This window comes from Rhagoletis zephyria, unplaced genomic scaffold (assembly GCF_001687245.7).
Source record: "Rhagoletis zephyria isolate East Lansing unplaced genomic scaffold, Rhagoletis_zephyria_1.1 Rzeph_scaffold_00321, whole genome shotgun sequence".
NCBI lineage: Eukaryota > Metazoa > Arthropoda > Insecta > Diptera > Tephritidae > Rhagoletis > Rhagoletis zephyria.
In genome coordinates this window covers 188,907-204,621 of record NW_016157405.1, presented here as the reverse complement: position 1 = coordinate 204,621, position 15,715 = coordinate 188,907, and the positions used below count along the sequence as shown (strand labels likewise).

The 15,715-nt window shown below is 33.6% G+C and overlaps 1 protein-coding gene across 7 annotated transcripts in view; it reads left to right on the top strand.

The window, feature by feature from the left end:
* Window positions 1-13,915, top strand: part of Rgk2 (Rad, Gem/Kir family member 2) — an 89,293-nt gene extending 75,378 nt beyond the window's left edge. For 3 of the 7 annotated variants that reach the window (XM_017610593.1, XM_017610592.1, XM_017610590.1), the window contains 2 exons: window positions 1,272-1,372; window positions 13,609-13,915. In XM_017610593.1, the coding sequence (XP_017466082.1) occupies window positions 1,272-1,372; window positions 13,609-13,767 (260 nt within the window). In that variant the 3' untranslated portion in view covers window positions 13,768-13,915. Of the gene's footprint in view, window positions 1-1,271; window positions 1,373-13,608 lie in introns of those variants that run through there. The other 4 variants (XM_017610599.1, XM_017610591.1, XM_017610598.1 and 1 more) reach the window with 3 other exon arrangements.
* Window positions 13,916-15,715: the final 1,800 nt, after the last annotated feature.

Genomic DNA, 15,715 nt, shown 5'->3' with positions numbered 1-15,715 from the left:
TATGCATTATTTCGGTTTTTTTCATATGCATTATTTCGTATGCACAGTTTCCATATGCACAATTTCAGGGTGCCATCCGAAATAGCTGCTATAACTTCTACCGTTTAGACTTTGTTGCTTTTTCAATTTTTCCTAATAAACAATCGTGGTACAAATCCTAATAAACAATCGTGGTACAACGCTCAACAAAAATATTAAAAAATAAAATGTCAATAAGCCACATTAACATTGACAAATACAAAACATATCAATTCTAGTTTCTATGTTTCATATATAGACAATTTGGTTTAAAATCTAAACCGAAATAGAAAATGTTTGCCTCAATATGCCTTTTTTTATGTCTCTCAGAGAGAGAAAGCAAATCTTATGAACTGACGGCATCAACACAGCGAAATGTGGTGTTGATTCGAACTCAACTTAAGAAAGCACATTTACATGCATGGCTGTAGCCGAGTGTGCAAAGATGCTTGATACAATTGGTTGCTACCAAGCCTGTCCGGGTTCTAAATCCCCATCAGACGGAGCATGAAATTTAAGATTTTTTTTTATTCTTAAANTTTTTATATGTCTCTCAGAGAGAGAAAGCAAATCTTATGAACTGACGGCATCAACACAGCGAAATGTGGTGTTGATTCGAACTCAACTTAAGAAAGCACATTTACATGCATGGCTGTAGCCGAGTGTGCAAAGATGCTTGATACAATTGGTTGCTACCAAGCCTGTCCGGGTTCTAAATCCCCATCAGACGGAGCATGAAATTTAAGATTTTTTTTTATTCTTAAATGTGCTCTGTTTTTTTTAAACTTGGAAGGTTTGTATTTGAAATTAAATTTAATTTGTCATATAAGTCAAAAGTTTAAAATTAAAACCGATTTTTTAACCGTGTAGAAGTATGCTGGTTTTTGATTTCTACGTAATAAAATTATAGTTTAAAAAACTAAAACCTCGCTATTATATTTCCATTCGTACTGTCATAAAGTATGTAGCTTGGGAATAGAAATCGCTGCATCTTTTAGGCGCATCAATATTACATAGTTACATCCCGAGCTAATAAAAGGGAGGTAAAATAATAAAAATGACATTATATGCAGCGCGTTGCACAATATGCATAACTGAGCTATTAGTTGTTATACTCTCACAGAAATGTATGTGTGTACATATGTATGTATATGAATATAAGTACATACATATGTATATCTAATAATAGATGGGAACATATGTACATACCTAATTTGTACTCTACATTTTTTATATATCGCTCAAATATACAGAAGGAAAGGCTTTAGCTGCTTCACACGACGCAAAGTTTATAGAAACATCCAGTGGCATCCAACACAATGTTGATGAATTGTTGGTGGGAATACTAAAGCAGGTAAGTACGTGTATATCGAGGTATACAAAATTTATAAATGTGTACAGGTATAAGTTAAAAGTTTTCAGTTATACCCAGTACAATTGGTCAAAATTGAACCCTGCTTCACTTGAATTGGTACACTTCTTCTATTTTATTCTTTTTAAGTAACGGACTTATATCTTTGTACGGTTACCGGCGTAAGTTTTTCTACGCACACACGCAAGTTTTTCACATTTGATTAACCGAAATCAATTTGCGTGCGTGATTTCTCAGAATTTAGTTTCTGTCATATTTGCAGAAGTTTGTTGAGCAAAATTTGAATTCATAGTCGCGCCAAAATGTTAGATGAGCACAAACGTCAAATGGAAATGTCACGCAACACAAATCTTGGAATTTGAGTTANATTTAGTTTCTGTCATATTTGCAGAAGTTTGTTGAGCAAAATTTGAATTCATAGTCGCGCCAAAATGTTAGATGAGCCAAACGTCAAATGGAAATGTCACGCAACACAAATCTTGGAATTTGAGTTAGCTTTTTACACACGTCGTTCAATTTCGGTTGGTCCCATACAAGTTGTATGAGCATAAGAAATTTTTGACAGTAAACTGCCGGCGTGCGTGAATATTAGGTTGACTTGTTACTATCTCGAATTACCATCCATACGCGCACATTCATAATTCGATTTGACAGTTCTCGGTATCTCTATTAAACTAGGCGCTAACCAAGAATGATAGAATACAAGATTGCGCCGATTGCACCAGAATTCGTGAGAGTAATTTTGGCGTGACGTCATCGTAGAGTTGACTACTGATAGCAACAAATAAAACTCTAGTGATGTGCTGAATTGTCGGTACCAAATACTTAAAAAAGATTTCGGTACCCGATACCCATTCTTTACATTAAATCTTCGCCATTATATGCATTTCAAGTTTAGAAAAAACGTTCATTACTAATTTATAAGATATCGCAACAGAGAAATATTAGTTTATCAGTTTTAACCTTAGTCGATCCAAGGTTCAAGAAAAATGCTTTGACGGATGAAGCAGTCTTTCAAAGGGCAGACTCTGTAACCAGTTAGCGACAAGTTTCGGATCGATATCGCACTTGTTGACGTAAAAATATTTAATATCATACTTCAACAAAACCGAGACCGATTCGAAAATTGTCGCTAACTGGTTACAGAATCTGCCCAAAAATGCTTCAAACAAGTAAGAGTTTCTCTGTATATGGAACCGACATATATACATCTTTCATTTGAATCAGTATTAAAAGCTCTATTGGCTCCTACATTCNCTGACTACTGATAGCAACAAATAAAACTCTAGTGATGTGCTGAATTGTCGGTACCAAATACTTAAAAAAGATTTCGGTACCCAAAACTTCCTTATCGGTACCCGATACCCATTCTTTACATTAAATCTTCGCCATTATATGCATTTCAAGTTTAGAAAAAACGTTCATTACTAATTTATAAGATATCGCAACAGAGAAATATTAGTTTATCAGTTTTAACCTTAGTCGATCCAAGGTTCAAGAAAAATGCTTTGACGGATGAAGCAGTCTTTCAAAGGGCAGACTCTGTAACCAGTTAGCGACAAGTTTCGGATCGATATCGCACTTGTTGACGTAAAAATATTTAATATCATACTTCAACAAAACCGAGACCGATTCGAAAATTGTCGCTAACTGGTTACAGAATCTGCCCAAAAATGCTTCAAACAAGTAAGAGTTTCTCTGTATATGGCCTCGAACCGACATATATACATCTTTCATTTGAATCAGTATTAAAAGCTCTATTGGCTCCTACATTCGGGTTTTGATAGGCGAGTCTCCCCTGAACTGTTTTTGCCATATTTTTGGCCTATGTGCGCTTTTATTTGAAACCTAAATGTTTCAGTACCGAGTATCGAGAATATTAGATACTTAAAAGTATTGACTCAGCACATCACTACTGCTGTCATCTCGACTGTGACGTCAGCAAAACAGCCGATTCTGTCAAATTCACTGAGAGCCGATTAGCGGTGTTGTCATCGGCGCCACCTTCTGTATTCTCTCCCCCTCACTAAGGTATCACTCTAATGAGTCCTTGTACTCAAAAGACTGAAAGTATCGATACCTACTCAGTATCGGCAAAGTATCGAGTACTTACTTGAATTGTTTTCATCTTCTCTTTCGAGAGATACTTCCCTTTTTTGTTGTAAAAGGCCGTATGATTACGTCTTATCAAGGTTTAAAACATTGTATGTCCAAATCAAATAAAAAGCCAATAAAGTTGCAGGTATAGAAAACGTATATATTTAAGTTACTTAGTAAGAATACAAAATAATTATTAATTTATATTTGTGGCACATTACCAAGGAACAGTATTGGTTATAATTTTTTTAATTCATATGAGTGTATAGGTCACCCAATATGGATAAGTTTCGGATTTATATTTTTCTTTTTATTTTCAAATTAGTTTTATTCACTTTTTTTATAAACAATATAGATCATTCCATAACAAAAACTTTGTTAATCCAAGTTTAAAATTAAAGCAAATCATCAAAGTTTCATCAAAGAACGTAAATAATAAGAAGGGACAACTTGTGCCTTCTCTTTTGCGCTAGTACGTTTTCATCATAATTCCACACTTTTTATTCCGAATAAAAAGTGTTTAATTTTGGTGAAACTTTGATTTTCTTTTAATTTTTGTACAAAATTTGAAACTTGGATTTACATGGTTTTTGTCATATAATGAACTATATTTTTTATAAAAAAGTAACTAAAATTAATTTGAAAATAAAAATTAAAATCCGACACTTACCCATAAGGTCACCACTATAAGTATACAGCGCACTGCATCATTTACAAACTATTTATGAAAAAAATTGTATTGTTTCTTTTGGTACATTGCTGAGGAACAATATTAGTTATAATTACATATATGACTTCATATAAGTGTATTATTCACAAAATATTTTTGAAAAAATAGCTTTTGGGCCACACTGCCAAGAAACAACAACTTTTCTAAATGCTTTCCAGACAAGCTATTTCTACTTTCTCTACTACATGACCGCACTTTTCGCGAAAACTCTAATAATGGGCGTCCTTTGTTGATTTGCTGTTGCAAAGATAAAAGTAGTAGAAATTACTCTTTCGATACCAAGTACCTTTATTTCGATACTTACTCGATACCGAACAAAAAGGTATCGAGTAAAAAAATACTTGGTATCAGTAGAAAAGTATTGAGTATTTACTTGTGTTTACTTGTATCGATTGAACCCTAACCGTGGGTACTAGAGATGGGCACGGGCCGGGCTTTGGCAGGGGCCCGACGGGCCCCTGCGTAAGCCCGCGTGTACGGGCCGGAATATTTGCTGTCAGCACGAACTCGTGCGGGCCTGGGCGTTCAGTAAAATTTCATAAAAGCACGAAAAGGCACGAAAAAGCCCGTTGCTAATACTAAAAATTTCGTTTTTATACAAAAAAAAATAGTACATATTTAAAACTCTTTTGATAAGAGAAAAGCAAAAAAATAAATATTTGGAAACCTATAGAAAATATATGATACTAAGTAGTTTTGTCTACATACATATCTGTACATAAAATACCTTCAACTTTTTCTACTTCCCAGAAAATATATTATAAAAATCTTTGATGTAAAATATTGATTCGCTTAAGTAAATATACATATGGACATAAATACAAAATTAAAAATATGTACATGTGTATAGATACATACAATGAAAGTTGGCTCTTTATTTCCGGGCTGGGGCGTGTCCCGTCGTGCCGGGCCGGGCCGAGCCGAGCCCCACTAAAATTCTTAACGTGCGGGCTTGTGCGTGTTTTTGAAAGTTGATTTTGCACTCGTGCCGGGCCGGGCCTGAAAATTTAGGCCCTTGCCCATCTCTAGTGGGTACTAACAGCGAACCAATCCGTCTGATTTGTTCGCGCAGCATTTCGCCACTAACGTCGCACAAATCAGATCGCACTTGAACTTTGGCGACGAAACATGAGCAATGAAGCGGATTTGGTTATTTATGCATGAAAAACAAAAGAAATAAATAAAATAAAAAAATAACTTTTTAATATATCACGCTTTTATAAATGGACTAAAAATTTGAAAATAATATTTCTCAGTCCCATAGAATTTGGTTTGATAACTTTTGATTTTGAAATTTTAGCAAAATCATTATAACCATTTATGAGATTGAAAACGAAAAACGTAGAGCGCATGCAATACAAAGCATTAGATTTAATTGACAATGGTCAAACTACATAACATAGACCTAAAATTTTTACAGAGAAAGTACAAATTTTAGATCGATTTTAAGCGGTCGTTATTCATATATCAACATAGTACATACATACATATATTACCCTTTATATCACTACGCGATTTTAACAACTCTTGTTATTGTTAAGCCGAGCTTCTCCTCCAAGGTGTAAGCGCCAATCTATTATTATATCTTGTTATTGTTAAGTCAGCTAAACGACAATTTTACCAATTTAGCTATTCAGTAAACGTTTCCCTAACAACATTCGTTAGCACCAAATCAGTTTTTGTCGTTAACTTGGGTTGCCGACGTACTGCTTTTGGGAGTAAACGTAGTCCTTTTTATTGCAATGTACTCCCTTGTACTCCCAAAAAAAATATCTGGAAATGTACTCCTTTATTAGCTTTGTACTTCTTTTGTACTCCTTTTTCCAGCTATTAATATCTTATCATATACAGGGTGTAAAATAATATCTGTTGCAGTTTTTTTTTTTTTTTAATTAAAGGGGCCTTTATAGATTTTGCGAAAAAGTAGTTTATTGTTAATTATCCACAGATTTTACTTCAATTTTATTAATTTGTTTTTAAATTTTAACCTTCATTTGGGTTTACCGGCGGTAAACACTTTGGGAGAAAAGCGCAAGTCTTCGTCGGTTACTTTATTACATATCTTCTGTAACCATAGGCTAATTTCCCCCATTTGGGTCCTTTATACTCCGTCTTTTGTCCAACATAAAGCCTCATACTTAGCAATCGAAAAGACTCGAAACTGATGACTAGGAGGGCATTCATTCGACCAACCCTATACAGGTTTTTTTTCTTTTTTTTATACAAAATCTAAGAAAAAATACACCTGAAAAGAGGTCCAAGGCTGGCAAATGCAAATCAGGATTAAAATTTTAAAACCAATTAATAAAATTAAAGTAAAATATTTACAAAGTTAACAAAAAAAAACACAAAATCTATAAAGAACCCTTTTATTTTACAAAAAACCTGTGCGACAGTTATTATTTTGCGCGCTGTACTAAAAATCAGAAAAATATTAAATTAATTATAAGGCTTAAATTGAAAAAATTGTCATACATTCAGGAAGATGGAATTCTTTTGTAGTTTTTAGTTTTTTAGTTGGGGAAACTTTCCTATAAGGGCGGTCATTGAGAACCGAATTCTACGCAAAAATACTGTGGACGCAATTGAAAATTGTGACTTTTGTCAATTTTTCTAAGGGGTCCCGAGGGGCCCTAGGTGGTCGGGAGTAACATGTTTGTCAATGGCGGTTCATGCCCTCCAAAAAGGTCGGAAAAGGTGCCACGTCCACTCCCCCTTCGATCACCATCTAGTTAACAACCGTCCGTATTGGAAAGCCAACCCATATAGTTATTTATTTTTCACATTTATTGTTGCTTTGAAAAAGATTTCTAAAATATCTTTGTTTATTTGTACCTAATTAATGGTAATTTGTAACAATAAATTGCACAAAAAATTAAAAAAAAAATTGTACTCCTTTTTTAGGTCTTGAACTGCTTTTTTTCTATCGAAAATATAAATGTACTACTTTCTCCGTTTCAAAATCTGGCAACCCTAGTTAAAAGTAAACTGATATGGCGACACGGGTTAGAGCGCAGATACCCAAGAACGTGCACCAGTGCACGGACTTCGAAAAAATTGATGTTGGTAGATTATATATACAAAAAATGGTAGAAGTTGGTAAATTTTTTAAAAGAAACAATAGCAGATAGTTTTTACTCAAATTGGAAAAAAATGGCGAATTCATAAAAGGTGATGTTACCAGAGCAGCTGGATGTTCGCCTCCGTGGATCTTATTGTCAAAATGATGTATTTGCTGTAATTATTACTCGCATTGTGCGTAAAATTTTTTAGTGTAATATTTGTTTTTGGACTTCTGCTATCACCTGATATGAATCGCTTTGGGATCAATTGTATTTTTATAAAAAAACAACAAAAATGTATTTCGCATGAAGAAAATATTCAACAAAAAACCTAAACTGGGCCCGAATCACGGCATCCGTTATCGGACGAAACTCGATTCGATTCGAATGAAATAAAATGATAGCTGTTTTTTCCTCCTATTCAATTTGAATTAGTGGTCTGAAACTATCGATGGTTTTGGACTATCGTACCACCATCAATAGTTTTCAATACTATCGATAGTTTTTGATAGCCTTTGTTTTTCTTACATTATTGTTTTATCGCGTATTGTCACTTTGCATGCGCATTTGACACAGCCTGGCAGCACCTTTTAATAAAAGATAGTTCGCCAGCGTACATTTACTAGCAATTTCTTATTTCAGCGGGTGTTTTGATAAGCGAAAAATGTCAACGACCGAAAACAAAAGGTATGATCGAAACATAATTTGGTTCTCGTAGTTTTGTTCCCAAGAATGCTTAAAAATCCAAACCGAAATGAGAAAAAAACCTTCGAGAAGGTTTTCACAAGAACGAAAGTGAGAACAAAACTCTCGATAACGTTATCAACGGGAACTATATAAGAACAAAACCTTGTGCGAACAATACTTTAGGGAGCATTTCTAAGGGAACCAAATGCGAACAAAAGTCTCCGGAACGTTCTGTCAAAGTTAAAAACGGGAACAAAATTCCAAGGAACTCTCTCTCGAAGAACCATTTTGGAACTAAAGTCTCAGAAACTTTCTAACAGACAACAAAACGGTAATATCATAAAAAGAGAGTGGGACCCACTCAGTGGATGTAACATTAACATTCGCAATCACTTTAATTGTAAATTTTGGTTGAATACACTTTTGTCATTCAGTACTACGNTGTGGGACCCACTCAGTGGATGTAACATTAACATTCGCAATAACTTTAATTGTAAATTTTGGTTGAATACACTTTTGTCATTCAGTACTACGTTGAAAAAAATACGCCCGCCCCCCCAATACTGTGTAACATGTATTTTCATAATATTCAAATGAATTTCGTGAAATATCATTACAAGAATATATAATAGGTTGGTCCCACAAGCTACTTGTAGAAAAACTCGAACAAATTCAAACTGTGAGCGTATATCAAAGAAACTCGAAAACTTACTTGCGGAGCGCGTATATGTAACTCGAAGTGACTTCGAGAAGCTTGGGGAACAAACCTAATGAATGGATGCTTTTGAATATTTTAATTCATGGAAAAAGTGTGTCAAATTTCGCTTGAGTTTGAAATTTTAGCTGTGTGCTAAGCTCGAAGTATTATGTTATTTAAGTAGGCCTATCAGTTTTTCGAATTCACTGAATTTTCAAAATTTTGAAATTATGTACTTGATTTTCAATTTTTACTTTTTTTGTTATATTTTCGAATTATTATTATTTTCACAGGTTCAGAAAACAACGAAAATTAATATTATTAAATTTCTTGCGATTTCTTATTTTTAGGATAATTTCCAAAATTTCCAAAATTTTGAGACTTTTTTATCCTAAAATGTAAAAATGTGAAACATCACAAATTGTCGAAAAATTCTTATGTTCATGGTACTTGTGTGTAAAAAACAGAAAATTCCTAAAATTCTAAAAGATATTAACATTTCTGAAAAATTACAAAATTTTCCCACTTTTCCAAAATTTTGTATTGATATAACAAAGTTTGATAATTTTAAATTTTTTGAAAATTTTGAAAACATCAACGTCCAAATGTTTTTTGAATCTTCAAGAATTACGAAAATTTTTTAAACTTTCAAAAACGACGAAATATGAAAATATTTTCAACATTCGAAAACTTTTAATTTCGTTTGATCAATTTTTTATATTCGAAACTTTTACTTAGAAAAAATATTAGAAATAAAGAATTTTTAGAAATTTAGTATTCATCATTATATTTAATTATTGTGATTTATTAAAATTTCTCAAATTCACAAAGTTTTGAAAGTTTTGGAATTCCACTCAAGTTATTTAAAATGGGAAACTTCAAGAAATTCAAAACTCTAAAAATTTTAAATTGCGGTGATTTTTAAATTTATATACACGATATATGTTGGAAATTTTTTTTTCTTTATATGATTTTTACTTTTCGATTTGTGGGCTTCCAAATAATAGTAAAAATTAAAATTATGTTTTTTCGTATTGAAAAATAATTAAAACAAGTAAGAAAGTCTAAGTTCGGGTGGAGTCGAACATTAAATACCCGGCGCAAGTATTAAATATATGTTTTTCATCTTTCCGAAACCTACCGCTAGTGTATCAATTTTGAGTAAATTAGCGTCCTTAAATTTCGAAATATTGCAGTTTCAAGCATTTCTGAAAGTTACCGTTGTATGAAAAGCGGCCGTAATTTTAGTCCGATTTCAATAATTTTCAACGTTTTGCTTTTATATGGCAAGCACAATAAAAATACCGAGTTTGGTACAAATTGATAGAACGGTTACCGATGTACATATATGTGATCATAAGTGGGCGGTGCCACTCCCATTTTCCAAAACTTTACCATAAACGTATTTCTTTGTAAAGAATTGTTGCGAGCATCAATTTTGAATAAATTAGCTTCAATATTTACTGATTTATCGAAGATTTTGTATTTCTCTAAATTACCGTTATATGGGATGTGGGCGTGGTTATTGTCCGATTTTAAAAANGGTTATTGTCCGATTTTTAAAATTTTCGGCCATTTAGTATGCTGTACCAGGGCCAACAACTGTGCTAAGTTTGGCAGAAATTGGTGCAACGGTTACCAAGATATACACATGTAACCATAAGTGGGCGTGGCTACGCCCATTTTCCAAAAATTTATAATATTCTTATTTTTCGTCGGAAAATTGTTGTAAATATCAATTTTGAGTGAATTATCTTCAGTAGTTACTAAAATATCGCAGTTTTCGTATTTCTGGAAATTACCGTTATATGGGAAGTGGGCGTGGTTACAGTCCGATTTCGCCCATTTTCAATACCAACCTACCTTGGATTAACAGAAACCTACATACCAAATTTCGTTGAGATATCTAAATTTTTTCTCGAGTTATCGTGTACTCGGACGGACGGACAGACAGACATGGCTTAATCGATTTCTCTATTCATTCTGAGCATTTATGTATTCATTTGTCTATATCTATCTCGATTCGTTTTGGCTGTTACAAACAACCGTTATGTGAACAAAATTAATATACCCTTTTGAACAACTGCGCTCGGGTATAAATATGGAAAGCTTGGGCGGCATTTTAGACAACAAAACTTTATATAATTTTCTGCAAAATCACACTGTACGATCACTTCTCCTTCGTCTAAATTTTCCCTAAGACTTTTAAAATAAAGCGACTGTTCTTCCGCAATATTAGCATGTGGATTTAGAGTGCAGACACAAACTACAAAATCGTCACTGGACAGTATTTGGATGAGGTGGTACTACGGTACTACGTAACCATAACGTCAATGGAACGTTGCCGGTTCGCTTATGGGAATGCCGCTGGAAAGTAACGGTTACCGAAAAATTACTCCCCATTTTGGTCGCAAGCACGTAATAGGGAGACATGACATAATTTTTTTTTACGAAATCCGTCCGACTTAAAAGAATGGCTCAATAGCGTTTATAAACAATAAGTAAATTTACAATTCAAGAAAATTATGAAAGTATGATTGAATGCTTACGGCCGCTGTGGTGTAGTGGTAAGCAGTGCGCGCTTCCACTCCGCAGCACCCGGGTTCAAACCCTTGTCAAAGCAACATCGCAAAAAATATAGAAAAAAGGTTTTTTCTTAACAGCGGTCGTCCGTCGGCAGGCAATGGCAAACCTCCGAGTGTATATCTGTTCGGAGTCGGCGTAAAACTGTAGGTCCCTCCGCTTTGTGTGACAATATCAAGATGCACGCCACAAGTCGGAGGAGAAGCTCGGCCAAACACTAACATATGTGTAAGCGCCAATCTATTATTATTATTGTTATTATTATGATTGAATGCTTATGCATGTATGGCAGGACTCTAATGTCTGATTGTGAATTTGAGTAACAATAATATGTATATAGAAAATGTTAATGATAATAAAGGGAAAGTATGATTGATTTTAAATAACAGATTGAATAAACGAATTAATATTTAACAATGATAGAAAATTCGTGAAGCGAATGAGTTTATGAAAATGAAAAGTACAAGAACGCAAATTACTAAAATAATAATGCGAATTAATAGTACGATGCGTAGAGGTCCTGATAAGCGGATATCCTTCGGTGGTTGAAACGATATACTGCAATCCTGCTGGACGTCAATGAAAAAAAGAGAAAGATGACAAAGCGGCGGTTGCATTTATAGGACACACTGGAAGTGGCCCAGTGTGCCGATGAGCAATCCTGGGGAGCAATTCCCGTGCACTTGTCGAACTTCTTGCTTGTAGTGTAAAATTAGAACAGGGATGCATGAACGCAAGTTATGCAAGAAATTTCAAGCGAACGCAAGTCGTTATGAACGCAAGTCATGGAAATACTTTAAGTGAGCGCAAGTCACTTAAACACATACATATGTATGTCCATATATATGTTAAAAAATAAAAATTTTAAAATCTTCTACGTTTTTGGCCGAGCGAAAGCGGGGGAGGGCAAGCTCCACCTTCGTAAAGTGTAACCGCTTTCGAAACATTTTAATTTCGAAACTGATCTAATTCTACGAATTCGAACTTCGACTTGCCCATTATCATCCAAAAATTTTGGTTGTTGCACAAATAACGGCTAAGGTTTCACTTAAAGTGCATTTCGACACCTGAGTGGAAGATCGACCTATCTCGGATGCCAGACCGAAAACACCCTATTTCAGAAAACTTTTCAAGAACTCCCTATTTCTGAATTTTATTGAAAAACACCCTATCCGAAAATTTTCTTGAAGAACAACCTATCTCAGAATTCGGTTCAAAAACGGCCTATCACAAATGAAAATACATTGAAAATGTGCTGAGATAGGGCGTTTTTGAAACGAATTCTGAGATATGGCGTTCTTCAATCAAATTCTGAGATAGAGCGTTCTTCAACGAAATTCTAAAATATGGCGTTCTTGAAAAGTTTTCTAAGATAGGGCGTTTTCGAACTGGCTGCCGAGATAGGTCGATCTTAGACTCAGGTGTCGATTTGTTCTGTAGTAATAGCATGAAAATCACTGCACCATAAGGGGTTTGATAGAGGAATTTTTTTATTATAGCTATTTAAATAATTCGGTTTTTATGGCAATTCCTAGAATCGGAAAGCTTAGCTAGTGCACTGTATTTCCGAGACGCTGTAGACATATAATGCATATTTGAGATATACATATCTATATTTTAGTTTTCAAAGCGCGTTTAATGAGCGTAAACATAATTTTTTCTTGAATCATTGTAACCGCTGTAGTTATCAGGTATTTTTACATTCTTTCGGTACTAGTTACATCCAAGTAGAAACCCCAAAAATTTAATTTTTGCGGTTATTACAAGTTCCGTCCCTTACAGATTCGGGTTCTGACGGGTTTCATTGTAAGTACGTTTTAAACTGTTCCATTACTTTCGAAATACAGTATACCAGTTTGTAAAATTCGTAGCGACATAACCTTTTTAATTCATAACATACTCAAATGTTCACGATATTAGTAAAACAAACTTCGGTTAATGGGTTTCCTTTTGTTTCGCGCACAAATGTAAAAAAAATTATTATGTATTGTTTGCTAGTGAGTATTGGTCGTGTACGCGGTGAGCTAGACTTGTAAAAGAATAAAAAGGGGTTTTTGAGCTAAGGCTTTTTCCCTTAGCTGCGTGTGTGTTTTATTTATTTGTATTAATGTTTATAGGTTTTAAATTCAGCGAGCTGGATTTGCTGAAACACCATTACACATACTTATACATATAAACATTAAACCGTACATTCTAAAAACCATTTGATTAAGTTATCGTCCTAAAACATGGGATGTTGTTATAGAGCTAATCGAGCGCATTTGTTTTTAATGAGTTATGCAAACTAGGCACACCAATTATACAAATATATGCTAATGCAATTTATTTATTAAAAAATTAAAAAAAAAAAATTTTATTGCAGATGCGTTTAAAGGAATTACGTGAAAAGAAAGTTACCTCAACGAAACTGAAAACTTCCCGTACACACATATCTCTACATTTGGCTAAGGAAATACTGCAAAAAATATGTCTCAGCGATATTTCCAAATCAAAAAGCTGTGAGAATTTACATGTCCTGTAAGGATCTCGAAATAATGGCTACTTCAAAAAGTCAAGTTGTCAACGTACATGGATATGTTTAAGTAAAAATTACAAACAGTAAAAAATATGAAGAACCTACCGTTTGAAAGCATCACTGGATGTTTTGAGAATATAAGTTTTATATTGTATTCATGTTTGTAATATTTAGTATGAAATCTCACCGACTACTAATATATAGTAGGTAAATTTTAGCTAAGTGTTGAACTATAATGCAAATCTGTTACCTGTGCTTTCGATTCTAAATTGAAAATCCTTACAAATTTACTTTTAAATAACTACGTATAACGTTTTTAACGTACATGCATATATCAACATTCTACCTGCAACTATTGTAACTTTTAATGACAATGTACGTACATACATAGTTATAGTTATAAGTATAAATTCTTACTACATATATATGTGTGTATATACACTACCGTGGTCCAAAAATGCATGCGGAAAATTAAAGTCGCTTCTTATGCTCTTACCCTCTAGGATTGTTCTATACCGAAGAAATATAACCCAATTTTTATTTTTTTTTTTCAGATCAAAAAATATTTAGAGGTCGCTCAAAGCGTTAAAAGTTTTCTATGAATTTTATATGGGAAAAAACAACTTTTCGTAGAAATGGTATAGAATTATTCAAAATCAAAATTTTTCAATCGGAAAACTCTGTTTTTTTTTCAGAAGATTCCCCACACCCAATTGTTTATTTCACCATTTTTTCAGGAAATGCAATAAAAAATGGTTAGATAAATAAATGGGTATTATTACTGGAAGTCTCCTGAAGAGAACCAGAGCTTACCGATCTAAAAATATTGATTTTCAAGAATCCTATACCATTTCTACGAAAAGGTATTTTTTCCCAAATAAAATACATGAAAAACTTTAAGCGCTTTGAGCGGCCTCTAAATAGTTTTTGATTTGAAAAACAAAATAAAAATTAGGGTATATTTTTTCGGTGTAGAACAATCCTAGAGGGTAAGAGCATAAAAAGCGACTTTAATTTTAAATAAATAACCAGGGGTATATTTTTTCGATATATAACCATCCTAGGAGGTGAGAGCATTAAAACTCCGACTTTACTTTTATTAGACCACCCTAAAATACACATGCGTATGTATGTTCAGACAGTTGTAATACGCTTTTACCAGTGGATGCAAATATGAGCAATAAACCTAAAAACACATCACACTGGTCAACAGGGGTTTTGGTGCAGAGGAGCTTTACTAAAAAAGTTAGTAGTCAATGTAAATGTAAACTGAAAGCACTACAAAGTATGAAGTTAATTAAAGGACCGAGGTTAGCTTTTTAATCGCTAATTAAGAATTCGAAAATGTTAGGGTCGTTCTATATTAGTATTAGTTAGTGGTATTCTCTACAATTGGGAAAAACCATCAAACTTGTTTTTAAATTTTCAAAACTTATATAAAACTGTTTAAGTTTTCCATGTTTTTGGGTTTAAGTGTGGCTAGATAACACAGGCCGACAATATTTTTACCCAGAAACCAGACTATGCTTTCCCGAAGGATTTTGAGATATTCTAACCTATAAGTGCAAAAAATGCCGTTTTTGCCCATTTTTGAAGTTGTGTATGCAAGCCAGAGTAGTGTTTCTCAAAGAAAATACATAAAAGGTGTTAAAAAACAAGTCTTTCTCTTTGAAATGGCGTAGAGTTTGCCCAAATATCTTTTTGCTTCGCTGAGATGTTACAATTTTAAGCTCACAGATTTCAGGATTTTGAGATATTCTAACCTATAAATGCACTAAATGCCGTTTTTCCAATCCAATTTTTCTATATCTTGAAAATCATGTAAGTAACATAGTGGCCATGTGTACTATCCGCAGCAGTTTTTGTTTTGCAAAATCCGTAAATTTAAAATCGAAATATCCCAGTGAAGCGAAAAGATCTTGGAGCAAACTCAACGCCATTTCAAAGAGAAATA